Here is a 27,989-nt window from a genome sequence, read left to right as displayed (position 1 = left end):
ACAGGGAAGCCCACGCGGCCTCCAGTGGGGAACACCACCAGCAAATGGTCCACTCTGTCTGGCCCCGCCTCTCTCCCGCCTGTCCCGCCCCTGCACGCCGAGCTGGCCTCAGGAGCCCTGTGCCCAGCGACGCCACAGCGCAGAAGCCTCTGCGCGCGGGAACCAGAGCAGGAAGGAGCCCGAGCGGGATTCCGAGCTGAAGCCCGCGCACACACGGAGCAAAGGAAGCAGCCGAGCGAGTAAGGAGCCTGGGGCGGCGCTGCAGAGAGGGATCCCGGTCCCCTCCTCCCTCCCCCATGTTCTGCGTGTTCTGCCGCAGCCCCGCGCCCGGACAAACACCTGGGGTAGTTCAGCGCTAGGAGGGCGGGCAAGAGGTCTAAGCGGAGCCCAAGCGCGCGCCCCGAACGCGATCCCCGAGGATCCCAGACTCCTGGCGGGTGCCCCCGTGCACCCGGACCCGCGAGAGTCCACGCTGGTCCTGAGCACGCCATCGGGCCGCGGGGAAGGGGTCTGCCTGATTCTTGCCGAGTCCCAGGCGGGCATCCACCCCACGTTAGGGACATAATAGAGTCTCCCTGGCCCCTTGCGGTTGGTTTGGAGGATCCGTTAACATCCTACCCAAGAAGGGGGAGGTAGGGTGCACTTGGAAAAGAAAGGGGGTCTGGGCTTGGTGTGGAGTTGGAAGCTAGAACCCACTCCCCACCCTTGAGCCAGGAAGTTTAACCCTCCGACGACATGCGGGTCACTCCCCACCCGGGGGTAAGGGGCAGAGAGGGAACGCTCTGCTCTCGGCCTCGGGAAGGGAGACACTCACAGCTGAAAGGCTTCTGGAACTGGACTCTGTCATGTGATTCTGGGCAGGAGATTTATTTACCGGTCGAGCCTGAGTTGCCTCTGGAAAATGGGAACAATATTACCACCTCCCAGTAGAGTTATGAGAACTAAAGGAATATATAGATTTCCCCGCGACCTGGTGACAGCCCTCTGATTTAGGTAGTATAACTGTCCCCATTTTATAGATGCGGATACGGAGCTTAGGAAGGTTAAGGGCTATCTGATTTTGCGGCTATATTTAAAACAGCCCTGGCTGGTTTGGCTCAGTGGATAGAACATTGGCCGGTGGACTGAAGGGTCCCGGGGTTCGATTCCAGTCAAGGGCGCATGCCTGGGTTCGGAGCTCATCCCCAGTAGAGGGCGTGCTGGAGGCAGCCAATCTATGGTTCTCTCTCATCATTGATGTTACTATCTCTCCCCTCTCCCTTCCTCTATGAAATCAATAAAAAATATATATATATACTTTTTTAAAAAGAGCTCTGATTTAAATACATATATATATTTAAAACCACTTTGACTCATAATTGAAGAGTTTGTCCATATCTTAGATGATATGTAGTTAGTTACATGACTGAATGGGCACCATTGACGAGGCGTCTTCCTCAGCTCTTGCCTTGCAGTGAGCTTTCCCCCGCCCCCCCCCCCCCACCCCCCAATACAAAACCCAGGCTGTCGCTGCCGCACATGCACACGCCGCGGGCGGGGTCGGCGGGCGCGAGAGGTCTGCCCGGGCTTGCGCGCCACCGGGAGGGTGCGCACCGGGCTTGCGCACCGGGATCCGCGGGCGGGTTGGCGGGCGCTGGCGGTCCGCCGGTGCTTGCGCGCCACCGGGATCGGTGGGCGGGGTCAACTGCTGCGGGCAGGTGCGCACCGGGCTTGCACACCCGGATCGGTGGACCCGGTCGGCGGGCACGGGCGGGGTCGGTGGACTCTGGCGGGTCCGCCTGGGCTTGGCGGGCGCCGGCGAAAGCGAAGGCAGCGTCAGAGCCCCGCGCCATCAATCACTCATACTGGCCGCAGGGAACCATACATACGCGGGTTCTGGGTGCCGCCTGTCCCGGAAGCCCCTTGACCCTCTTTCCCACACCCCACAGTCTGGGCCTTCATCTCAGAATCAGAGGACGCTGTGGGAAGAAAGAGGGGGCCTCTAGGTACACACGTATTTTTGGAAAGCATAGATCCCAGACCCTTAGAGAGTCTAAGTTCATTTCTGGCTTGAAATCACACTTCCCCAAGCAGCCTCCACACCAGGTTTTCCTACCAGGCCTGGGAGATCATATCCCCGCTTCCTTCCCCCTGCCATAAAGCCGTGGCTGAAAGGTCCGGCACCCTCTTAAAGGGCCGACGCACATTCCCTGTGGAGCTAGACAGCTTGGGCTCCAGCAGAGAGAGGGTGAAGACTGGATCTGTGAGAGCAGAACCCAGGACAGGGAGTTCTGGGGTTAGAGCTCAGAAGGCAGACACCCCAAGTTTCCTGGGCTGAGTCATTCCCTCACAGTGGAAGACATCTTTCACACACACACACACACACACACACACACACAGACATTTGCCATGCCTCGGGGGGAGACACTGTACCCACCCTGCTGGAAACACCTTGCCCTGAGGCCCCTTAAGAGATTAAAAGTAACAATTAGCCTTCAGGCAGAAGCTATCACCCTACCCTGTTGAAAAAAACCTTGCCACATCAGAGGATGATTGCTTTGGGGGGGGGCGGGGGGGGGGGACGCAATTCAAGTCAGAATCCTATCATTTCAAATCAGAATCCTATCAGTATGTAAGCAGAGGCCATCTCTGGAGGCTTAACGTTTTTTTGCCTGACCTAATTAGTCAGAAACAGCATTTAACACTGTCCTGCACTGGAAATTGAGAGGCATAAAAGAGCTAATACATAGTCATGAACCAGAGGGCCAAAATGAGGAGAAAAATACCCAAATGAAAGAATTAGAGAATTCTCCAGACGAAGAGATAAATGAAGCAGAGCTAAGAAATGTATTTGAAATGGAGTTCAGTATAATGATGATAAAGACGTTCAACAGCATGAAAACGGATATAGTAACTATGAAAAACGGAACAATCTGAAATAAAGAATGCCACAACACAAATAAAGAACACATTGGAAGGAATACACAGCAAACTAGGGGAAGTTGAGGGTCAAATCAGTGAATTAGAAGACAGAGTTAAAAATACCACTCAATCAGAGAACCAGCTGGGCGGGGCCTCACCCCACCCCATGTCCTTACCCCCCCCCCCTTATCCATAGGTGTAAGATTTTTTTTCAATCTCTTCCCGCACCCCCTTCCCTTGAAAATTGTCAGTCCACTCCCTTTCTATGCCCCTGATTCTATTATATTCACCAGTTTATTCTGTTCATCAGATTTTTTTATTCACTTGATTTTTAGATTCACTTGTTGATAGATATGTATTTGTTGTCACTTTGTTGTCCATAATTTGTATCGTTACCTTTTTCTTCCTCTTCTTAGAGAATACCCTTCAGCATTTCATATAATACCGGTTTGGTGGTGATGAACTCCTTTAGTTTTTTCTTGTCTGTGAAGCTCTTTATCTGACCTTCAATTCTGAATGATAGCTTTGCTGGGTAGAGTAATCTTGGTTGTAGGTTCTTGCTATTCATCACTTTGTATATTTCTTGCCACTCCCATCTGGTCTGCACGGTTTCTGTTGAGAAATCAGCTGACAATCTTATGGGTACTCCCTTGTAGGTAACTAACTGTTTTTCTCTTGCTGCTTTTAAGATTCTCTCTTGTCTTTTGCTCTTGGCATTTTAATTATGATGTGTTTTGGTGTGGTCCACTTTAGATTCCTCTTGTTTGGGGTTCTCTGCGCTTCCTGGACTTGTAAGTCTATTTCTTTCACCAGGTAGGGGAAGTTTTCTATCATGATTTCTTCAAATAGGTTTTCAATATCTTGCTCTCTCTCTTCTTCTGGCACCCCCATAATTCGGATGTTGGTACGCTTGAAGTTGTCCCAGAGGTTCCTTACACTATCTTGATATTTTTGGATTCTTTTTTCTTTTTGCTTTTCCGGTTGGGTGTTTTTTGTTTCTTTGTATTTCAAATCTTTGACTTGATTCTTGCGATCCTCTGGTCTGGTGTTGGATCTCTGCATATTATTCTTTATTTCAGTTGGTGTATGCTTAATTTCTGATTGGTCCTTTTTCATATCCTTGAGGGTCTCACTAAATTTCTCGGAGGTTTCTAGAAGATTCTTGAGTAACCTTATAATCATGGTTTTGAACTCTATATCCAGTATTTTTCTTTCCTCCATTTCTTTCATTTGTGACTTGTTTCTTTGTCTCCGCATTTTGGCTGTTTCCCTGTGTTTGTTTCTATGTACTGGGTAGCTACTAAGACTCCTTGAGTTGATAGAGTGGCCTGTGTGATTGGTTTCCTATAGGGCCCAGTGGCTCAGCCTCCCCAGTCACCTGAGGTGGACGCTCTTGGTGCACCCCTTTGTGGGCTGTTTGCACAGTCTTGTGGTTAACTCTTGATTGCTCTTGGTATCACTGGGAGGAATTGACCTCCAGGCCAATTGGCTGTGATGATCAGCTGTGTCCACACTGGAAGATCTGTTGCGCAGGAGACACCGTTATGGGGCAGGACTTGCTTCAGTAGGGCTTTGGTGCTCACTGAGTCTGCCCCTTGAGTGGGTCTCTTATGGATGTGGAGGGTTGTAATCTGGTATGGTCTCACTCTGACCACTGGGTATACTGGCTCTTGGATCTCCAAAGAGGGGCAAGATCAGCCACAGTCTAGGGCCGTCCAGCAGGAGCTACAGAGACATCTGCAGATCTTCCTCTTTGTTTGGGGTTTGGAAGTGCCCAGATGAGCCCCAGCTATGAAGCAAGGCCACTGCTGCTGCCAGGCAGTGAGCCTTCTTTTTGAATCTCTGGGACTCCCTGCGCGAGTGCACTGACCTCCAGAGGGCACAAAACCGTACCAGGGCAATAAACAACAAACAGATATTTGGTAGAGTGATAAAAGCACGCATTGCTATTGACAATGGAAGAGCAGCTGAGTTCATCCGAAGACGAAACTACTTTGATAAATCTAAGTGTTGGGAATGGGGGAAAGTGGGGAAAGTGGACACTTAAGTTATGCCTGTCCTAAAAATATGCTTGGAGAACATGAACCTCCAAAGAAGAAAGAGAAAAAGAAAAAAAAAGAAAATTCCTGAACCAGAAGAAGAAATTGAAGACATAGAAGAAAGTGAAATGAAGGAGAAGATCCTGCTCTTGACCGCCTCAGTCAGGCCATAGCTTTCCAGCAAGCCAAAACTGAAGAAGAAAAAAAAAGTGGAAACCCAGTTCAGGGGGTCCTCAACTTCTGATGATTCAAGACACCCAAGGATAAAGAAAAGCACATTATTTCAGTGATGAGGAAGAACTTAGAGATTAAAATTATATTATGTAAATATTTTTTAAAAATTTTTTAATCTTAGAGTACCAAGTTCAGTTGGGACTAAAGATTGTTTTTAGAATTTGATCATAAAAACACTTAATGCCGTGCTCGCTTCGGCAGCACATATACTAAAACTGGAACGATACAGAGAAGATTAGCATTGCCCCTGCGCAAGGATGACACACAAATTCGTGAAGCGTTCCATATAAAGAAAAAAAAAATACTTAATGCCAAGTAATTTTTTACTATAAAATAGTTCACCCTCACCAGATAGTTGAGTTGGTTGCAGTGGTCGGCAAACTACGGCTCGCGAGCCACATGAGGCTCTTTGGCCCCTTGAGTGTGGCTCTTCCACAAAATAGCGACTTCTGTGCATGGGCCACGAAGTTTCAATCGCACTGTACGTGCACGCCCACACGTGGTATTTTGTGGAAGAGCCACACTCAAGGGGCCAAAGAGCCCCATGTGGCTCGAGAGCCGCAGTTTGCTGACCACTGGGTTAGAGGGTCATCCCAATACACCAAAGCTGCGGGTTCAGTCCCCAATCAGGGCACATATAAGATTCAATCAATATATGCATAAAAAGGTGGAACAACAGCTCGGCTGGCATGGCTCAGTGGTTGAGCATCCCTAGGAACCAAGGACGTCACGGGTATGATTCCAGGTCAGGACACATGCCCAGGATACAGGCTCAGTCTCCAGTGTGAGGCTTGTAAGAGGCAGCCAATCAATGATTCTCTCTCATCATTGATATTTATTTCTCTCTTCCTTTCTCGCTAAAATCAATAAATATTTTTTAAATTACTGTAAAATAGTTATTGAAAAGAAATTTTAAAGTATCATGCTTCTATCCTGTCTTAGCAGAGTATTAAGAATAAAGATTTGTCAATAACCACTAACCTTGAAAACAGTACATTTGAATAAAAAAGAAAACAATATATAATAATGCTATTGCATCCCAAGAAATAAGGTATATATTAAAAAGATTTGTTTGAGGGTTCATTAAAAAAATGTATTAGCCTTGATTAGTTTACATGAGGGCTTTTAAAATAAATTTCACCAGCAAGAAAAACAACTTCATAAAGACTGTGGAAAAAGTTGAACGATTTATTGTTATTAAATATTTTAAAATTTTTCAAGACAAAAATAAAAGAATTCTCAGAAAGAGAAACTAAGCAAACAATCCCATTTTCCATGACAACAAAAAAATTAAGATACTGGGGCGGCCCTGCCTGCGGACTGAAGGGTCCCAGGTTCGATTCCGGTCAAGGGCATGTACCTTGGTTTCGGGCACATCCCCAGTGGGAGGTGTGCAGGAGGCAGCTGATCGATGTTTCTCTCTCATCGATGTCTCTTAACTCTCTATCCCTCTCCCTTCCTCTCTGTAAAAAAATCAATAAGATATATATTTTTTTTAAAAGATACTAGTAACGGCACGGACGCAGCCTAAGGGAGCCACCGCGGGGTCCAAGGCCTGAGCGGCCATGTCGGGCTCGTGCGGACCCCCAGCCCCTGCCTGCTGCCGGCCGAGGCCGGAGGGGGCCGCAGCGCAGGGGGGGAGCGCAGGGCGGGCGGCAGCCGGGACATCCATGAGGGGCAGGTCAAGATCCTGCTGCCGGACCAGAGCGGCAAGTCCACCTTCCTCGAACAGATGCGCATCATCCACGGCCACGAGTTTGACCAGAAGGGCTGCTCCAGTTCCGCGACACCATCTCCGACAACATCAAGGTCCTCGATGACGCGCGGGGTCAAGCTGGGCATCCCGTGGCAGCACTCAGAGAACAAGAAGGGTGGCAGGTTCCTCATGCCTTCGAGAACAAGACCACCTTCCGGCTGTACGTGCGGCTCTGCGCGCCCTCTGGGGGCACTCGGGCATCCGGGGGGCCGTCAGCCGCAGGAGCGCGTTCCAGCTGCGTGCGTCGGGGAAGTACTTCCCCGACAACTCTTCCCCCACTTCACCGCGCCATCTACACGGAGACACCCGCTCCGTGTTGCACGCCGTCAGGGATACGAATATCATGTTGCAGTGAGGGCGCGCCTGGCCCCGCCCTCCGGCCCCGCCCTCCTGGGGAGGGGGCGCCAGAAGCGTGCGTGCGCGTGCATGCGTGCATGCGTGCGCGTGCTCTTGTACATGCCTGCAGCGAGCTGCAGAACCCTGGGAGGGCATACTACTGAGACTCCGGCGCGGCGGCGGCAGCTGGTGTGACTCCGACAGTTTTCCACAGAAACGCCATTGCCTTCCGACAGCGTCACCTAGCGGTGTGTCCAGGTGTGTGTGAACGTGTGTGCAGGTGCGAGCGCGTTCTCTAACCGCCTGCCCGGCTCTCCCTCCAGCGGTTCTCAACCTTCTGGCCCTTTCAATACAGTTCCTCATGTTGTGACCCAGCCATAAAATTATTTTCGTTGCTACTTCATCACTGTAATGTTGCTACTGTTATGAATCGTCATGTAAATATCTGATATGCAGGATGGTCTTAGGCGACCCCTGTGAAAGGGTCGTTCGACCGCCAAAGGGGTCGCGACCCACAGGTTGAGAACCGCTGCGACCTGCAGGTCTTCCCTGCCACGAACCCAGAGCCGGGAGTGTGTAGGCGGCCCAGTGCGCAGACGCAGACCAGGGCCGCCCCGGGTTGCATGGACAGGGCATATCCCTTCGGCTCAATTCTCCCGACCCGGCCCTGCCCTGCCATTCCATCCCCCTCCCCGCTTCCCCTCTCTCCCCGCAAAGACACACCCGCCACCTTGCAGGTGCTGCTGTGGTGCCCGGGCTTCCCGAGGGCGGGCTTCTGGGAGCTGCCCGTGTCCAGCACGGCGGCCTGTGCGCCGCAGACACGGACCTTCGGGAAGCCCCGACCTCGCACCAACCTGGGTCCTGCAGGCCGCCACCACCCCAGTGCCGCTTACAGCCACTGCCCCTCCTCAGGCCGCCCTCCATCAGGGTCCTACCCAGGTCTCTGCCTCTGCAGTTCCACCCAACACTGTACTCCCAGCTCGGGGTGCGGGCGCTGCGGGAGGGACAGCTGCCCGCCGGCCCAGTGGAGACCCGCCCCGCCGGGGCCACGCTGCACAGCGCATTGCATTCCACGGCCCGGCCGCTGCGAGTCACTCCGCTGCGGTTCCCGGAGGGTAGGGCTCGCGTGGCACTGGAGAGAGAAGGAAGAAGAGCTTCCCGGTAGCTGGCACGGGAATGCACTGGCCCAATCACGTCCCGGGCCCTGGTCCTAAGGCCGCCCTGGCCCCTCCTGAGTCCCTTGGCGCCTCCCTCGGCTCCAGGTCGGCAGGCCCGGCGCAGGTGAGTCTTCGGCAGGGGTTGGCCCGGAGGGAAGGGAGGACGCCTGCTCCGGAGTCACCCCCGGGCAGGTCCTCGGTGCGTGTGCTGAGGTCGGACTCTGGTTAGAAAGCAGTTGCGGTGCGGGTGCTGACCCCTGCGGCTCTCCGCGAGCTGAGGCTGTGGCCCAGGACCGGCCCACAAACAGTGTGGCCCGGAGGGGAGGAGCGCAGCGCAGCTCAGGCAGGCGGTTCTGAGGTCAGGGTCGCCTTTGGGAGGTGGGAGGGCGGGGTGCCGGGTCTCAGGGGTGTGAGGAGCGGGCTGGTCCACCCCGATGGGGAAACGGGGCTCAGGAGAGGCAGCTGGGTCCCGGCAGGCCCCCCGGGGGCCCTGAGCGCGGATGGCTGGAGGCCAGGACCTCGACGAGCTGGTGGGGGGGAGTCTCACCCCTGTGGGCTTCTCGCTGAGCCCCGCGTCCGTGGCCGGTGGAGGAGGGCGTCCTAGGCGCTGCTCTATGTCCTGGGAGGCGCCCTAACCGGGGAAGTTATTTGTGAGGCTGAACTAAACATTTACAACTTTCTACACATAGACTAGTCCTTGTCTCTAAAGCCTCGGCTTTTGTAATTTTTTGTCTTAATGTCACTGTCACCCAGGATTATTGTCTTCTGTATTGAGATGTTGGAGGAGCAGTAGATAGTGGTATCTCATCTAGTAAAATGTAACAATAGACTTTCTCAAATGAGAAAAAAAAATTAAGATACCTAGGAATAAACTTAACCAAGGAGACAAAAGACCTGTACTTAGAAACCTACAGGACATTAAAAAAAGAGATAGAAGAAGATATAAACAAGTGGAAGAATATACCGTGTTCATGCGTTGGTAGAAGCCAACATCATTAAAATGTCCATACTACCCAAGGCAATCTATAGATTCAATACAATCCCTATTAAAATACCAATGGCATATTTCACAGATCTAGAACAAATACTCCAAAAAAGACCCTGAATAGCTGCAACAATTTTGAGAAAGAAAAACAAAGTTGGAGGAATTATAATACCAAATTTCAAGTTATATTAGAAAGCCACCATAATCAAAACAGCCTGGTACTGGCACAAGAATAGGCATATAGATCAATGGAACAGAACAGAGACCCCAGAAATCAACCCAAGCCATTATGCTCAATTAATATTTGACAAAGGAGGCAAGAGCATACAATGGAGTCAAGAGAGTCTCTTCAATAAATGGTGTTGGGCCGAAACCGGTTTGGTTCAGTGGATGGAGCGTCGGCCTGTGGACTGAAGGGTCCCAGGTTTGATTCCGGTCAGGGGCATGTGCCTCGGTTGCAGGCACATCCCCAGTGGGGGATGTGCAGGAGGCAGCTGATCGGTGTTTCTCTCTCATCGATGTTTCTGGCTCTCTGTCTCTCTCCCTTCCTCTCTGTAAAAAAAATCAATAAAATATATTAAATAAATAAATAAAAATAAATGGTGTTGGGAAAATTGGACAGATACATGCAAAAGAAAATGAAACTAGGCCACCAACTTATACCACAAACAAGAGTAAACTCAAAATGAATAAAAGACTTAAATGTAAGTCATGAAGCCATAAAAATCCTAGAAGAAACCATAGGCAGCAAAATCTCAGACATCTCTCGTAGCAATATGTTTACAGATACATCTCCTAAGGCAAAGGAAACTAAGGAGAAAATAAACAAATGGCACTACATCAAAATAAAAGGCTTCTGCACAGCAAAATAAACCATCAACAAAAGGAAAAGAGAGCCCACTGTATCAGAGAACGTATTTGGCAATGATACATCTGATAAAGGGTAAATATCCAAAATATACAAGGAACTCATACAACTTAACAAAAGGAAGACAAATAATCCAATATAAAAATGGGCAAAGGACCTAAACAGACACTTCTCCAAAGAGAACATACAAATGGCCAAGAGACATATGAAAAAATGCTCAAAGTCATGAATCATCTGAGAGACGAAAATCAAAATTACAGTGAGGTACCATCTCACACCCGTCAGAATGGCTACCATCAACAAATCAACAAATGACAAGTGCTGGCGAGGATGTAGAGAAAAGGGAACCCTAGTACACTGCTGGTGGGAATGCAGACTGGTGCAACCATTATGGAAAATAGTATGGAGTTTCCTCAAAAAATTAAATATGGCTTTGCCATTTGACCCACTGATCCCACTTCTAGGAATATATCCTAAGAAACCTGAAGCACCAATCAGAAAGAATGTATGTACCCCTATGTTCATAGCAGCACAATTTACAATAGCTAAGATCTGGAAACAGCCCAGGTGCCCATCAGCAGAGGAGTGGATAAAAAAAGCTGTGGTAGCCCTAACTGGTTTGGCTCAGTGGATAAAGCGTCGGCCTGCGGACTGAAAGGTCCCAGGTTCGATTTCGGTCAAGGGCATGTATCTTGGTTGCAGGCACATCCCCAGTGGGGGCTGTGCAGGAGGCAGCTGATCGATGTTTCTCTCTCATCAATGTTTCTAACTCTCTATCCCTCTCCCTTCCTCTCTTTAAAAATCAATAAAATATATATATTTTTTTAAAAGCTGTGGTACATTTATACCATGGAATACTATACAGCAGTTAAAAAAAATACCCTTTGAGATCACATGGAGGGACCTGGAGAGTATCATGCTAAGTGAAATAAGTCAGTCAGAGAAAGACAAGTATCACATGATCGCACTCATATGTGGAATCTAAGTAACAAACAGAAGAACGGAGTGGATCCAGAGGCATGGAAGCATGGAACAGAGTGGGGAATCTCAGAGGGAAGGTGGGGGCGGGTGGGTGGGAGGTAATCAACCAATGACCTTGAATGCATAACCCATGGACACAGACAACAGGCTGCTGAAGGCCTGGGGCAGGGGGCGTGGATTGGGTCTGGCTGGTGGGAGTCAATGGGCAGGTAAAGGGGACATATGTAATACTTTCAACAATAAAGAATTATTAAAAAATAATATTTAAAAATGTTTTAAATTAAATTTTTAAAAACAAGGACATTGGGCCGGTCTTTAAGAGTCCTTCTAGTCCCAACAGCTATAAGATGCCCAGGACGCCATGGCCTGTTGCAGCTGACTGAGGCCGTGGGATCTCGCAGGTTCATGAGTCAGGAGAACTCCATGACATCTGTTCCCAATCAAGGATCCACCCAGGAGAGATATCCACCCACCAGGGAGACCCCAGCACAAATTTGCCCTATCCCTGCTCTAGCACCCCATACTCTGCAGCCCAGAGCTCCCCCAGCCCCCAGGCAGAATGGCCACTTGCTCTCAAAGTCACCATCCTCTCCCCTGAGGCTGACAGCCCAGGGAACATGAGCACACAGCCTGTAAGGCCGGTGGGTGCTGTGCGGGCACCCCGTCATCTGTCTGTTTCTGTCTCTGCAGGTGAAGAGTCAGAGCTGTGTGGGCGGATTCTTTCACTCTTCTGCTCCAAGATGGCTTTCAGAGAATTCTGCCCCAGTAAGTTTCCTTCTGCATCCTTCTGTGGCTCATGGACAGGCGAGGGCATACCTCGGAATCAGGTTTACAGAGAACAGCGCTAGAATGTTTGGCCAGAGAGCTCCCGGGGTGGATGTGGTATGATGGGTGCAGGGAGGGCAACACATAAGACCCCTGATGTCTGCAAGAGACATCTCATTTTTGTCAATTTGTCTGTATCATTACTTCCCAAAGTGTGGGTCGGGGCTCTTCTGAGAAATATTACTGAGGTTACTTTAAAAAATTTTCCATGGCTGTCTGGCCAATGTTGCTCAGTGGTTGAGCATCAACCTATGAACCAGAAGGTCACAGTTTGATTCCCAGTTGGGGCACATGCCCAGGTTATATGCTCAATCGCCAGTGTAGGGCGTGCAGGAGGCGGCCGATCAGTGGTTCTCTCTCATCATTGATGTTTCTATCTCTCCCTCCCTCTCCCTTCTCCAAAATCAATAAAAATCTATATATAGATAAAAGCTTAAGCGACAGGCTAACCATTCAACCGTTCAACCAATAGCTATGATGTGCACTGACCACCAGAAGGCAGATGCTCAATTCACAGGCATGGAAACATGGAACAGACTGATGAATCTCAAAGGGAAGGGGGAAGGAGGGAGGCAAGAAGAGATTACCAAAAGATCTTATATGCATACTAGAGGCTCGGTGCACTGATTCGTGCGGGGATCGGGCAGAAACCAGCAGTCTGACACCCCCTGAGGGGTCCTGGATTGCGAGAGGGTGCAGGCCAGGCCAAGGGACCCCACTGGTGCACGAATCCATGCATCGGGCCCCTAGTAAATACATATAAAAATTTCCATAACCAAGTGAGAATGGGAAATGCTGGGTGGCACAAGAAGGTTTTGCTATTGTAGGACTTTTCAGAGCCTTTAAGTCAGCGGTTCTCAACCTGTAGGTCGCGACCGGGTCGAACGACCTTTTCACAGGGGTCGCCTAAGACCATCCTGCATATCAGATATTTACATGACGATTCATAACAGTAGCAACATGACAGTGATGAAGTAGCAACGAAAAGAATTTTATGGTTGGGTCACAACATGAGGAACTGTATTGAAAGGGCCAGAGGGTTGAGAACCACTGCTTTAAGTGGTGATGTGTGTTGTAAGGCTTCCATAGGAATGAGAAAGCCCAGTGGTCTTCCCAAATTTAATTGACCACAAGGAACATCTTACGGGACTGGGGCTGCACAGAACACACTCCTTGGCGTTCACTGTCCTAAGGAAACCCTCCCTGGTGCATCCCCACTGGGAGGCCTCATCTCCTAACTCATTTCATCTAATGAAGCATGCCCTCCAGTCCCTTCTCCTGGATGAGTTGGGACTGGGAGTCTGTGTGGAATCAGGGACCCTACCTTAGCCCCATTTATCTACTTGTCATTGTTCCTCTCCCAGGTTCATCCCCACTCACCACTGTCTGTTCAAATTTCTGCCATTCGTTACATGTCACGCTTCTTGGGGTTGCGGTCTTTCTTCCAAATGGTTGAAACCCTAATTATTAAATCTTTGAACATCAAGGGGCTGTAGCAGTAGGGGGCAGGGGAAGCTGGCATAGCCTGTCTGGGTGGGATCACCAGGCATGCCCCAGGGGGATAAGGTGGCAGTGGGGTCCCTGCAAAGAGTGGTGCTTGGGGAGGTAGGGGTGCCCAGTCTGGCTGCTGGCCACCAGGGGCACCCAAGTGAGTGGGTGGGTGGATCAATGGATTGTTGGAGAAAGGGATGAGGGCTGGGATGAGGGATGGATAGCCAAATGGGCTCCAACCTGGCCCCTAGCCTTCTCACTCACCCCAGACCTCATCCTCACTACTGTAAACAGCAGCTTCCACCACCCTCTCCTACCCCAGCTTCTGCCTGAGCTTCTGCTTCCTTCCTTGGCCTGACTCCCCTAGGAAGCCCCCACCCCCACACCTCAAGTTCAGCCTGCCCCAAACAGAAGTCTTTGTCTTCCCCTCCAAGCCACTATTGCTTGATTTTGCTGTCCTGGTTTAGGACACCAGACATTTCAGTCTCTCGGGCCAGAAATCTGGGGGTGACCCTCAATTCTCCCCCAACACACCCAGCTCTGCCAACTGCCCAAGGAAATCCTGGGGTTTCCGAATTGGGTCTACAGGTTGGCATTTCTGACTTCGCCCCAATCCGGGCCTTCTCTTCAGACCCAACTTGGAAATCACTGCTTCAATAAGTGCTTATTGAACAACCGACAAGTGAATGAGTCAAGATGCAGCCGACGGCCTCGCACATTTCTGGAATGGATGCAGAGCATCCTGGCTGATGCGGGCTCTTTAACGCCTCCCTCCCAGACCTAGACCTGCTCTGGGAATTTAGACACCGAACGGGGAATTGCTTTAACTTTCTTAGCTCACAAATGATCTTGCTCGGTACACGTCAAGATACCAAGATTTCCCATTTAAACCTGGAAGACTTAGGGTAGGGCTCTTCGAGTGTCCACAGCCCTACCCCCTGCCCATTGGGAGAGGCAAAAGGAAAAGTCCCTAGAAGGAAAAACAAGCACCAAAGATTAGGGTCAGAGCTCAGGAGGTCGGGGGTAAGAGAGGGGAAGCTCCCAGGCTGTCAAACAGGCTGGCAGCAATTGCAGCCTGGCAGAGCGTGTGGGTGGGCTTGGGTCTCCCTCAGAGTCCGTGTGAAGAGGGAGACAGTGCTTGGGTTCAAGTACAACCTGGCACTGACACCGGCTGTGTAATCTGAAGCAAGCTACCTAACGTCCAGAAACCTCAATGTGCTCATCTGTGCAGTGGAAACAGTCATGCCAGCCTTTCCGTTGGATGCCAAGGTTTAACCTACCACAGAGACTGGAGCCTGCTGCCTGGCACTGCGAGGCTGCATTTGACAGGTTCTCAGCAGTGCCAGCCTTCTGTCAGACCTCACCACGGGCACAGGATGGGATGACTTCATAAAACAGGTTCTCCCCGCCTTGTAGATTAGATGTAAGGGGTCACCTGCTGGCCCTCTGGGATCTGCCCTGGGACTCTACCCCAGCATCACAGATGCAGAAACTCAGATGCAGAATGGGACTGACCAGGTCACACAACACGTTGTGGCCAACGCTCTGAAGCGCCCAGCCTGATGCCGCATAAAGTGCTCTTTCCACACGGAGCCCACAGTTCTCGGGGAAGATGCAGAGAAGGAGCAGCCCTCTTTTGAAACGAAAACTGTTAACCGGAGAAGAAAGGTTGTCATAACCGCCCCCCCCCCCCCCCCCCCCCCGCCTCAGCCTCCCTTGGAGGCAGTAGACAGTCAGACCGGCAAACCTTTCTCCTCTTGCCTGCTACACTCTTATCCCCACCGGGTCCCAAGACACCGGGAGACTCTGAACATCTGCAGTGAGAACTGAGTTCCTTTTCTGGGGATTCTCTAGAGTTGTTTTGTTTGTTTGTTTGTTTGTTTGTTTGTTTAGTAGAAATACCAGCTCACAAGAGTCAATAGTTAAATATTCAGGAGTTTCCTGAGCTGCTGTTAAACCATTGGTAGCATGAAATCCACCATGACGGGAGTATTTACACCATGGGTATTGACAAACACTACAAATCAGGGATTTCTCTTCCTTCTTTTCTGAAAGGTGCACAAGTCATCGGTGTACTGAACAAACTAAACTCACAGCTTCCTTGTTCAACATCACATTATGAGATTCACCCATACCACTGAGCATAACTGTGGACCATTTATTCTCATCGCCATATAGTATTCCATTGTGTGAGTATACCACAAATCACGTATCCATTCTACTTTAATGGGCATTTGAATAGTCTTCGGTTTGGGGCTGTGAATGGGTAGTGCTGCTGTAAATGTTCTAGTACAGTGCTGTCCAATAGAACTTTCTAGGATGATGAAAATGTTCTACGTCTTCACCATCAAATATGATAGCCCCCAGCCAGCATGTGTAGCTACTGCGCACTTGATATTTGGCTAGTGCAACTGAATTTTAAATTTTATTTTATTTTAATTAATGTTACTAGCTACATGTGGCTAGTGGCCACATACTGAACTGCACAGTTTTAGGACATGGCTTTTGGTGAATATATGGATGCATTTCTGTTGGAGAATGCATTCCATCGAGTACAATTTCTGGGTTAGAAGATATATATAGCTTTAATAGCTAGAGCTAAGCAGTTTTCCAGAGTAACTGTACCAATTCATATCCCCACCAGCCATGTCTGAGAGCTCTAGTTGCTCTACAATCTGCCAACACTTGGTATTGTCTGGATTTTTCCATTTTAGCCATTCTGGTGGGGAGTAGAGATATCACTTTGTGGCTTTCCTTTGAATTCCCCTGGTGATTAAATATAGTTTAGCACCTTGGATATCCTCTTTTGTGAAGCAATTGTTTGACTCTTTTGCCCCATTTTTCTTTTTTAAATATATTTTATTGATTTTTTACAGAGAGTAAGGGAAAGGGATAGAGAGTTAGAGACATCGATGAGAGAGAATCATTGATCAGCTGTCTCCTGCACACTCCCCACTGGGGATGTGCCCGCAACCAAGGCACATGCCCTTGACCGGAATCGAACCCGGGACCCTTCAGTCCACAGGCCGACGCTCTATCCACTGAGCCAAACCAGTCAGGGCTCTTTTGCCCATTTTTCTATTAGATCTTATTATTACTGATTTATAGTAATTCTTTCTATATTCTGAATGCAAGACCTCCGTTGGATACATTTCTGTGGAAATTTTCTCCCTCTTTTTGGATTGCCTTTTCACTCTTATAATGGTATCTTTGGGTTAACAGATGTCCTTAGCTTTTTAAATATAACATTTATTAAATGTTATGTATAATTATTTACTTTATTCATGTTTAACCTTAAACTTTACAGGCAATAATACAGAAGATAAGATTATGGAACACTCCCTTGGAGTTCCTAAGAAGGAGGGCTTTACTACTTCACCTCCAAGATTAAAATTTTATAACCATGAAAGACAAGGTGGGCACCTTTCCAGTGGAATGGCAGCCTTGTTAAAGAGTTTTTGTCTATTATTGAAATTTCAGGCTTTCAGTTGAATGAAATTTAAAGGATTGCTCATAAAATAAACATTTTCCCAAATCTCATATTTTTTTCAAGTTAGAAAGGTACCTCCAATGAAATATCAACAATGTTGTCAGTAGTTTAAGGACTCTCATAGTACATGTGACTGTATGCGCACAGTATGTCACCAACCCTCTCTAAACAATGAAAATAGTAGCTCTGTGACAGTGCTCCCTTCTTATCCTTACGCAGGAGTAGAATGATCAGTTACACCTGCTTGATACCAGCACACTGGCATTCATACCAAGTGTAAAACCCAGTTATTTAAAACAGCACAACTATCACATTCCCAGACAATATGCAATGTAGAACAGAATTTGTAGATTCAGAAACCTGCGGCATGTTCTTAGAATTCTTTTAAATTATAAATTACATTGAGCATTAAATAAAAACACTGCACTAAGTTCTATAACCACAATAGTGGCTGAACTTCAGTAGCTGATTTAACTATATCAGTTTCTGCTCAATCTCAGCACATTCTCTTGCAGTAGGATATTTTTTAAGTGTGCATGAATGAAAGGCCCAGCTCTCTGCCCCTGCCTTGTCACAAGAGCGCTGGGGATGGCAAGCTGGTGAAATATGCTGGAAGAGAAAGGTATGCGCAATTATTTTCCCTTTGTCTAACAATGGCTTTGATTTAGAGTAGAATGCAAAAACCTGATTTAAAAAATAAAACAAGAAACTGAATGAGGGTCTGTTTCTAAGTTTAATTCAGTAGCCAAGCTACACTTCAACGGCAAAAGTCTTTGCAGGATGGAAAGTACTAAAGCAACACTCACACTGAAAGACAGGTAATCAGAGGTACCAGGGCACGGGGAATGGGAGTCATCGTGAGAAGACAGCCTGGGTAAATACCGCACATTTCCTGTCAGCTGCTGGTAAGACTTGATGTTTTTTTTTCAAACTGAAAAGGAATCCTGCAGGGCATTCTCCTTATCACTTATTTGAAGAAAGGCTGTTCTAGGCCCCCTCATTGAACATGAGGGCTAGGTTTCAAAATTCATTTCCTGTATCATCCCAAGGCTCATGATACTCTGTTAATACTGTGTGACATTGAACGGCTGTAATGGATGGTGCAACTGCTCTCTGGGGTATTCCCCGAAGAGCAAACCTATTAGCGTGAAACGGCTAATGGAGAAAAATGGATGATTGCGTAGAGAAGTGCAGAAGGACCCTTTTGCGTCTTGGGATCCATTAACCAGTTCCAGACGCCTGTGCAAACAGATACCTCCCTGGTAAGCATCCTCCAGTGATCTGGGGCAGGTGGTAGCTGGTGAATATATTTAGAAAGTCTTCTTTCAAAACCTTCCATTGTTCACAGTTAGTACCTTTGTATCCGAGGTCATGAAGATGTTCTCCAGTGTTTTCCTCTTAAAGCTTTACTGTTCTGCCTTTCACATTGAAGTCTATTTTTATAATTTTCAGGTTTGACCGTTATGTATTGAGCACCTACTGTGTATAGACATCCTGCTAGCCAGTGTGCTTTCATTCACTCAGAGCAGAGATCACTGCTCCCATTTTAGAGATGAAGCGATAGAGGTTCCGAAATGTGAACCACCTACTCAGAGGGCACCACCTGCTGGAGGGAGGGCTAGGGTTTGAACCCTGGACCACCTGTGTCTTTCTTCGCCAGAGCCTAAGGTGCAGGTCAGCGCTGATGGGGAGCTCTGGGATTTCCCCCAAGGAAGGTGGCCAAGGAGGGGCCCTTCTCCCCAGAGGACCCGAGGGCCATTCACCTTCTCAGGAGACTGATGTCGGTGAATAAAAGACCTGGGACTGAGCCTGGTTTGGGTCCCAAGACAACTCAGGGCTTCTAAGTAATCTTGGATGTTGAGGAGATAAAGGGCTCGTCCCCAAATACCCCGTAATGTTTTTAGGAATCCACAGTCCATGCATTACATGCTGAGAAACTGTTCCATGCTCCCACCACTCCACACCCCTTCCCAGGAGTCCCTCCCCACCTCTGGCCTTTGTCCCAATCTTCCCCTGCCCAGAATGCTTCCTGGCTTCACCTCCTCCGAGAAGCCTTCCCTGATCCAACCCAACCCCCAGCACCGCATGTCTGGGTCAGTTGATGCCCACAGCCAAGTCCTATCTGACTGCCCCGGAGTCCCCTGGGTAGGTTTCGCCCCTGAGGCAGAAGGCCTTCCCACGACCTTGGTAAAGACCTGCTGACCCTTTAACCTTGTGTCTCGGGGGAAGAGTCCTTGTCTAGCACTGAGTCTTGGGATCACTTATTCACTGTGTGACCCTGGGCAAGGCCATTGCCCTCTCTGAGCTTCCCTTTTCCTATCCATGAGTTAGTTGAGCTCCAAGGCCAGAGACTTCAGAGGAGCGGAGGGGAGGTCAGATCCTGCCACCAAAGGCTCCTTCAGGACTCTGCTCCCCTCCTCCCTGGAAGGAGCAGCCAGGAGAGAGTCTCTGGTCCTGACCTGAGTCTCCTCCACTGAGCCAGGGATGCATAACTCCCAGGGCAGCCGGGCTGGAGGAGGAAGGCGTGTGGCCAGGTCTGTGCCCCAGCTCAGCATCCTCTCTCTTTGCTCCCAATAGGCTGGCACGGCAACCATACCCACCATTTCTACGCTGAACTAGAGAACTTCGGGAAGGGAAATGTGTATGCGTCTTCTGTAATATTGGTATGTGTAGTCTTAGGCCTGGTCCTCACCATCTCCTGCGTCACCATCATCCTGGCCAAGAAGGCCTGGCACCTCCAGCCCCGCCGTCCTCACTGCCGCCGCCGCTACTACTACTACCGTGGAGACCCCGAGGCTGACCAAGGTGAGCTGCTGCCCTTCTCAGGGCCTGGCCCTCCCATCCAATTGCGACTGCAACCCAGGACACATCAAAGAGGCGGCTGCTCTGTCGTGAGAGGGGGAGGGTGGGCAGGGAAGGCATCCTGAGGTCTTGGCGATCGGGAAAAGCTCACAGATGCTCACCATGATGTCCTCAATGGCGTGGGGAGCCTGGTTGTCTACCCAGGTGGGGCTGCCGGTCAGAGGGAAGACAGCTTGTTATGCCCCAGCCCTGCCCACTGTTGGTCCAGCTGTACTGACAGCTGGTCCAGATGGTGCCGGGATGCCGGGTCGGATGGAGAAAGGCATAGGTGAGTGGGGTGGGAGGGTAATCTGGTAGGGGGATGAAGAGGTGAATAGGTGCGGGGAGGTGTGGGGTGAGTGAGTGGGTGGATCAATGGATTGTTGGAGAAAGGGATGAGGGCTGGGATGAGGGATGGATAGCCAAATGGGAGGATGGAAGAATGGATGAATGGAGAGGTAGATGGATAGCTGGGTGGAGGGTAGATGTGTGGGTTGGGTGGGATGTGTGAGTGGATGGGTAGGTGGGTGGGTGGATGGATGGAAAGATGGAGGTTAGGGGAATGGATAGGTGCGGTATCGGATGGGATAAGTGGGTCAATGAGTAAGTGGATGGATAAATGCATGGGCTGAATGACGAGTGAATGAATGACAAGCCTGCAAAGTGCAAGTAGAACTGACTTGAGACCCTCCCCGCCACAGGGTCACCCTCACAACAGAACTGGTGGCGAATTCTTGGGCTGCCCAGTCCCAAAGTGCCCACCTGCCTAGTGTGCTCTCTCTCGGAAGGGGCCGGGGATTTAAAAGCAGAGGAAGGAACCCCACGGTATTTAATTCTCAGACGACCTTCAAGGGCAGGAAAAAGCCTGCCCTGCGGCCTGCAGGGCTTCTCCTGAGACCGGGGGAAAAAAGCAGGCCTGTGGAGCGGTCGGACCCCAGGGGCACCACGCACACAGCAGATTAAGTGCTTGGAGGCTCCAGAGCCAGGCAGGGCCAGAGGCTCTTTCCTCCGACAGGACAGAAAAAGTACCGCCTTCGTGCTCCTGCCACCTCTGCACCTTTGCAAATGCCCTTCCCTATGTCCAGGATGCCATTTCCCATACTTCCCCAACCGACAAAAGCTTACTTGTCCTTCCAGACCTGGCTCAAATGCTCTCTCCTTTGGGGAGATTCTCTGGCCTCTCCTCATCCCTCCCAGATTGAGTTGGACCCTCCTCCCTGTACTATCTTGGCACTGTCCCTCCTCCTCCACCAGTGGCCCTGCCACAGGATGGCTGTGTGGCACCAGGGACAGCAGGGCCTGCACAAAGCTCTCCTCCACGTGGGCCCACAGCCCAGCACAGGACCTGGTCCAGAAAAAAGTGCTCTGTGGGCAAGAAAGGAACCTGTGTCCACCCGTTTAAAGGCCGGAAAACTGGAGCAACTTGTGGAATGGCCTAGAGGTCCCCAAGCCTGGCCTGGTACTCAGAACATGGGCGAAGGGTCCACAGTAGTTCCCAAGCTAAAGTCTGAGAGGTCAACCGTGGCCTTGAGGAGAGATGGACTGGGGGGAGGAAGGGGGGCAGACCAGTCCCTCCTACTCTTGATTGGGGCCCCAGAGCCATTGCCACATGAGTGACACCTAGCCCTGACCTCCAGAGCAGGGAGAGTGGCAGGAGGCCACAGCCCGGCCTTCGCCACCCCACGCCGACTGTCAGCACCCTGCAGCCTTGTTGCTGTGGGAACCCTCTGTGGGGCTCCCACCTCCCTAGCCATTTCTGGTCTCAGCTGTGGCTTTGGCACCTCCCTGAGGCCCCCCACACCTTCCTCCAGCCTTCTGGGGGTGCATGGGGATGGGGATGGCACTGCCAGGAGCCTTAGAAAGATGCCAGGGAAGAGAGGAAAAACACACTGGGCGCAGCTGTGGGCAGAGCACCAAGCTTTGACCTATTGGCACTGGGGATCCTTCTGTCCTCAAATACCCCTTCCCTGGCCCCAGGGACAGACTCCCGTCTCTCTCCTTCCGCTCCCAGGCTTTTGGGTGGGTTCCTATTGCCTGAGGAGGAAAGCACCAAGGTCCTCAGAGCCGGAGCCAGGGCCCTGGGTCCTCTCTCTATACCCACGGCAGCCTCAGGACCACCCACCATCCTCGCTCCAGACCGTGCACCCAGGCACCCCCAAGACATCTTCCCCCGGGGCCCCACACCCAGGGAGTCCAAAATGGCCCTCATCTTCCGTTCTTTCTGTACAACCTCAGGGAAGTTGCTTGACCTCTGTGTACCTACGTGAGTCATTTGTGAAATGGGTACACAGGACCTACCCCCAAAAGTTATTGCAAGGACTAAACTAGACAGCACCTGGCTAGTGAGTAAGTGCTCAGTAAGCGTTAACTGTTTTCATTATCTTTCCCCTAGAACACCTGCTCCCAGGCCATGTAGGTTGGCGCCCCCACCTGCCAGCCGCCAGCCTGGCAGCTCCGAGGCATTCTCCACAGGCATCCAACATGACTGAACTGTGACTAAGTGACAGAGCCAAGGGAGCACCACAGAGCAGCCTCAGTTTCCCTGGGAGACCCAAGAAAAGCAGTTCAAGGAGAGAGGTGGACAGCCGTGTGGGCGGTCCTGCCCACCAGGGCCCCCCACTCAGGCCCACGGAACAGCCTTAGCTTTCCCGAGGTTAGGACAGCAGGTGGGCTCCTTCCCTGATGACGCTGGCAGGGACGGGACCCTGCGCCAGAGCCCAGCGGCCCTGGTTGCCATCACCCTGTTGTTTCCTGCTTATCTCTTTCCTGAGCTCCTTCCCCAAGTTCTTCCAAAAACCCATTCTCCAGCGGAAGCCCTGGAGAGAAACAGATCTCATCTCCGCTCCCTTCCACAGCGCATCATTGGGCTCCTTTATCCTAGTATGAAAGTAACATGTGTTCATGGTAGAAAAGCTTTAAAACACAGGAAGTCTGAAGCAGAAAATAAGGGTCGTGGTCCTGTCATCCAAACAGAGCCACTGTTGACGCCTGTGGAACATCCCAGGGGAGCCTTCTCGCTGCCCTGAGCCTACACCTCCCCACGTGGTAGAAATGCAGAGAGAGTTCTGTACCCAGATTTTTCCATTCACCATTGTACCTCGAGTGGGGGAAAGAGCTTAGGGGAGTGGAAAGGGTCTTTAGACTGCAGTGGTTCTCAACCTTGGCTGCACATTAGAATCACCTCATCCTCAAGGATGAGGCCCAGAAATCAGGATTTTAAAAAGATTTTTAGGTGATTCTAATGTGCAGCCAAGGTTGAGAACCACTGGTCTATAGAGTGAGGTCAGGGTGCTGCTGACTTCAGAGAAAGGTCATAAGCCCAACCCCAGACAAGCCCCACCCTGATGCTGAGCCCTGCCCGCTGAGGGGAGGAGCCACCTGGGAGGCCATTGGTGTTGGGGAGACCTCAAGTCTCAGCCGTTTTTGCAGCTCCCACTTGCCCCTAGCCACCTTGAGTCTTGTCAGAAACGGGGAGGTGGAGCGCTGCCCTGGCCCTATCAGTAACTTGCTGTGTGGCCTCGGGCAAGTCCCTGGGCCTCTCTGAGCCTCAGCTGTAGAATGTGAAGACTGTGCTCCATCAGCATTTCCCATGCAGTGTTATTAGATAGAAGAAAATAAGATCCTGTGGTCCAATGCTGGAGAAGCACAATTGAATGTGTTCCTCAGCTGCAGGACTTTTCGGAGCCTTTGATGTGCTAATATGTGGTCAAAACCCCAGAAGAAATACTTTCAACAATAAAGAGTTATTTAAAAAACTAGAGGCCCGGTGCACAAAAATGTGTGCACTGGCGGGGGGTGGTGTCCCTCAGCCCAACCTGTGCCCTCTCACAGTCTGGGACCCCTCGGGAGATAACCACCTGCTGGCTTAGGCCCGCTCCCCGGGTCACAGGTGGCAAGCCAGGATGGCGGCAGGGTGGGCGGCGGATCGCGCTGTCCCACCCCGCCTGCAGTATGCAAATTTAACAGCCATCTTTGTTGGGTTAATTTGCATACTCTTCTGATCGGCTGATGGGTGTAGCGAAGGTACGGTCAATTGGCACCTTTGTTTTTTATTAGTGTAGATAAGAATACATAATACATAAACAAATACCCAGAAGAGAATGCGGTATACTGAGTCACTAGAATTCATCACAGAAGACCCTTTTCTCCCTGGGGTATCTTAAGGGAATAGTGTGTGGTTGGGGGCAGGGAGTAGGGAGACCTGCCCCAGAGACCTCTGTAGCCCTCGTTCCCTCACAGCCTCTTGCCCCCTTTCATGCCCCAGACCTTCTCCACAGCTCAAAGCTTCCTGCTCACACCACACTCTTCTTTTTCTTTCCCTCCTTGGCTCAAGCTGTTCTGTTCCCTCTGCCCAGCCTGCCCCACTTCCCCTGGCTAAATCCTAGACAAGACTCAGCTCTGGGAGCCCCTCCGTCAGGAAGCCCTCCCTGACCCCAGGCTGGGTCTGGCCTGCTCTGTTCCCACAGCCTCAGTACTATGTCTACCAAAGCTCATCACACACTGCTCAGTACAGGGCTGCCACATTCTGGGATGCCACTGGGGGGACCCTCCCTGGCGCCAGCCTGAGGCCCAGGCCGAATGTCTGTTCCCTGCAGACTACCAGGAGCACTCCTTCTGCCGCCGTGGGATACACTGTGCCTGCAGCCTCAGGGGAAACCGGTTCAGCTCTCTGCACCGGCTGCACATGGATGCTCCACCAAGGTAGGAGGCCTCCTGGGGAGAGGGTGTGAGAGGGTGGGGCTCTGGGCACAATGCCTCCTCATAGGAAACAGCAACACCTCCCCAAGGGGTATAAACACAGAAAACATCTGCTCAGAGGGTGTGACCATCTCTCACCCTCTGACCAAGCAGGTCCCAGGGGGGCAGGGTCTGACTCAGAGCTGCCACCAGGAGACACTCAAGAAGGAGGAGAAAGCGCAGCCCCTTCAGGCCGGGCCCCAGCTCCTTCGTTTGCACCCCCAAAGCCCAAATCACACCCACTGGGATGGGGTCAGTGCATCCAAACTGCACACGGCCCTCAGGCGGCCCTGTCCCATTGGCAAGTTCTCCTCTGGGCCTTCAGGTCCACCCTCAGGCAGGTCACCCCCAGCTAGTACTTGAAAAGAGAAGAGGTCTGGAGCTTCCATCACTTTCCTACCAGGGGACCCTCGGCTCTCCCTCTCCCTTCTCCCTCTGCTCTGGGGTGCGGGGAGGGCAGTGCACTTGCCCTCTCCCAGGCCGGAGGACACTTTTCAGCCCTGCACCTCTGGCTCAGGGGCCCCAGGGCTGGAAGGGCCACTTTGGAGTGACTTCAGATCAAGGGTGCCTGCAGCTGCTCCCGGCAGCTCTGCCCACACTCGGGGGCCAGCCTGGGCGACGTTTGGTCCACAGCATCCTGCTGCTCTGAGCCACCTGTGGCCCGGCGCTCAGAGACCTGCTCGCTGAGTTCACACAGAACACGTGGCTGGGTCAGGACCAGAATCTAGGTCTCGCGGTTCTGTGAGGCAGAGAGGTTTCACTGGAGCCGCCATGACAAAGGCCTGGCTGGTCCATGCCAGGCAGCTTGTCCCTGAGCACAGGCTCTCAGCTCTTGGGGAAAGACCCACACCCGCCCGAAGGCCAGGCCCCACAGGCCCTGAGGGAGTCCCTTCTCTTGTAGCTACGAAGAGTGCATGGGGCCAGGGGCCACTCAGCTGTACCCCCCCACGGAGGCGCCACCTCCCTACTCGCTGATAGACACCAACAGCGGCCACAGCTCCGGCGGACACCAGCAGGCGCCCAGTGACCTCTTCACCATCTCCATGGATGCCCTGCCCCCTTACGAGGCTGTGTGTGGGCCTTGCCCTCCACCGAGCCTGCTGCCACTGCCAGCCTCAGAACCAGAGCCAAGCAGCCTCCAGGGCCCACCGAGCCCAAAAGGAAGCCTGGCTTCCAGCCCAGAGATGATTGTGTGAATGCCAGCAGGCCATGTCCTGCCAGTCCCTAGGGGCTGAGAAAGACCTTTCGGGAATACAGGGAGCGCGTGCACGCACACATATACACACACGCAGACACAAACTCATGCACACACACAGACACATACACACGCATGCAAACTAATGCACACAGACACATATGCACACAAACTCATGCACACACACACATGCACACAACACCAACTCTTGCGCACACACAGCACTCCTACATGCACACATATAATACAACTTACACACACACAGAGACATATACACAGTGACATGCCCATGTGTACATACACATCCAAACATGCCCCACACGTGTGAAGACACATACACAGATGCCCCCCTCACACGCACCATGCAAACTCATCTGTGAAGGTTGCATTCGAAAGGAAGCTCTCCCTACCTCCCGTCCCTCCCCAGCCTGCCGGTGATGACTTAGAGACAGCACTGGGCAGAGAGGTGCAGAGGGGACTAAGGCTTGCTCTCGCCTCTCCCGGGCCTGTTTGCCCCTGCCCTCACCTGGCAGGCGGTGCCAAACTGTGATTCTGTCTCGAGAAACAGACTGACCATGGCAGGTCAGCTGTCTACCCCCACCCCCTCCAAGGGCAGCCTGTCCCCTGGTTGGTGGGACAGGTCTCAGTGGGACTCAGCTACACACTGAACCTCTCCACCAAGTCCAAGGCAACAAAACCACATCACCACCCTGCCGCTTACGGGGTGCGGACACGGGCCTGAGGGGCTGGGGCACAACCTGGAGGCCCTTACAGCCCTCTTTGCCCTCACCCTTCCCAGAGTGCCCTCAGCCTGGCGCTGCCAGCCGGGTTATCTCCGAAGCCCCCACCCTGAACCACAGGGCTGAACAGGGCTCCTGGTGGGCGTGCCATGGTGGTGAGGGTCACAGCTGTGCCCCTATCAGCCCAGCCACTTCCCAGGACTGAACATCTTCAGAACATAAGGGCTCTGAGCCGCAGGAGCGGCCCCTCTCTTAAGTATGGGCCCAAGCCAGGCCCCAGGAGCTGGCACTGTCCTCTGGCGGCTGCTCCTTTGGGAACTGAGCTGCCATGTTCTGGTCTCGCCCTCTGAGGAGTTTGCAGAGACAATATAAGGCACCGTGAGCCCCACTGTGCCGCCGCTAGGACCAGTGGTTGCCTCTCAGCCTTGATGCCGGGCGCCACGGAAGGGCGTGCGTGGGTTGCCTGGTGGTAGAGAGGCCCCAATCTTGGCCCATGAAACACAGCCGTTTCCAACAGAGGCCATGCAGGTCACACAGCTGACTCCTGAACGCCCAGCCTGCCAGAGGGGGCACCTGGGAACCCCTGAGGAGGGACCCACCAGCATCACCAGTGGCAGGGAGCAGAGACCTCAAGTCCACTCTGCCTCCCTCGCCCGTCCTTAAACACCCCCTTTCCTCTCCTCCCCCTCCCCACAAAGGGCTAAAACAATTCACTAACCCCTTTCTTAAGAAGGGGGCAGCAAGAATGGCTATTGTGAATTTTATTTTGTATAGAGCTAGTATTTTTGTCGGTGCAGGACTGAAAGGAATCCGGTCAAAGGTTCGGCAGCACCTGGAGCTTCTGGCTCCACGTGGAGTAGGGACCTTGTTTACAAGCAGTTCTGTCACCTTGTGGTTTACTTGTACTGTTTTTCAAGCAAAAAAATATCTGTCTGTTGTACTGTATTGCTTTAAATGCACTCCAGGGGTGAAACCCATCCTGCTTCTGCAACCCTTAAGACTGCTGTAAGGGGGCCGGGGGCACCCCTATGTACTCATCAGTGTGGGAAAGTGAACAGCTTTTCTTGCTCCTGGATTAAGCGCTATTTAAGCAACTGTGGATGTTTTCTGCGTTCAAAATAAATACATCATATCCATAAAAAGTGTTGCAAGAAGTATCATTGGGGCGGGGTGGGCTAGAAGAGGTCAATGCAGGGGAAGGGGGCAAATGTAATACTTTCGACAATGAAGATTTATTTTAAAATTTCAAAATAAAAAATAAAAAGAAGTAACATTGTATCAAAGGGGGGCTTGTACCATCTGAAATCTCTAAGGAAAGGAAACAACATCAAACTGAAAATATATTACTTCTCTCAGAATTAGCAGCCATTGAAGCCTTGTCATTTTCCTGTTGAACCAAATATTGAGTATGTG

General features: G+C 51.3%; 1 protein-coding gene, 1 non-coding gene and 1 pseudogene across 2 annotated transcripts; all 3 read left to right on the top strand.

Moving 5' to 3' along the window:
* Nucleotides 1-159: 159 nt before the first annotated feature.
* BEAN1 (brain expressed associated with NEDD4 1) lies at nt 160-27,718 on the top strand. The gene is made up of 6 exons (XM_070398304.1): nt 160-239; nt 11,948-12,022; nt 16,881-16,988; nt 19,641-19,868; nt 24,500-24,605; nt 25,543-27,718. Exons 2-6 carry the CDS (start codon nt 11,998-12,000, stop codon nt 25,835-25,837), a joined length of 762 nt encoding a protein of 253 aa, XP_070254405.1. The 5' UTR covers nt 160-239; nt 11,948-11,997; the 3' UTR covers nt 25,838-27,718.
* Nucleotides 736-5,252, top strand: LOC138997283 (zinc finger CCHC-type and RNA-binding motif-containing protein 1 pseudogene; annotated as a pseudogene).
* LOC138997485 (U6 spliceosomal RNA) lies at nt 5,360-5,466 on the top strand. The gene has a single exon (XR_011468949.1). It is a non-coding gene; the product is annotated as a U6 spliceosomal RNA (small nuclear RNA).
* Nucleotides 27,719-27,989: the final 271 nt, after the last annotated feature.

The sequence above is a fragment of the Myotis yumanensis genome, unplaced genomic scaffold (assembly GCF_028538775.1).
Source record: "Myotis yumanensis isolate MYYU_CA2020_CCGP unplaced genomic scaffold, mMyoYum1.0.hap1 SCAF_18, whole genome shotgun sequence".
NCBI classification, from domain to species: domain Eukaryota; kingdom Metazoa; phylum Chordata; class Mammalia; order Chiroptera; family Vespertilionidae; genus Myotis; species Myotis yumanensis.
Note: the sequence above shows the minus strand (reverse complement) of the source record. Positions and strands in the feature narration are given on the sequence as shown.

What these genes read in the sequence shown, in the direction of transcription:
- BEAN1 (XM_070398304.1), top strand. Translation starts at nt 11,998, where the DNA reads ATGGCTTTCAGAGAATTCTGCCCCA. An exon ending in AGACCCCGAGGCTGACCAAG is followed by an intron (nt 19,869 to 24,499) that starts GTGAGCTGCTGC and finishes TGTTCCCTGCAG; the next exon opens with ACTACCAGGAGCACTCCTTC. An exon ending in CACATGGATGCTCCACCAAG is followed by an intron (nt 24,606 to 25,542) that starts GTAGGAGGCCTC and finishes CTTCTCTTGTAG; the next exon opens with CTACGAAGAGTGCATGGGGC.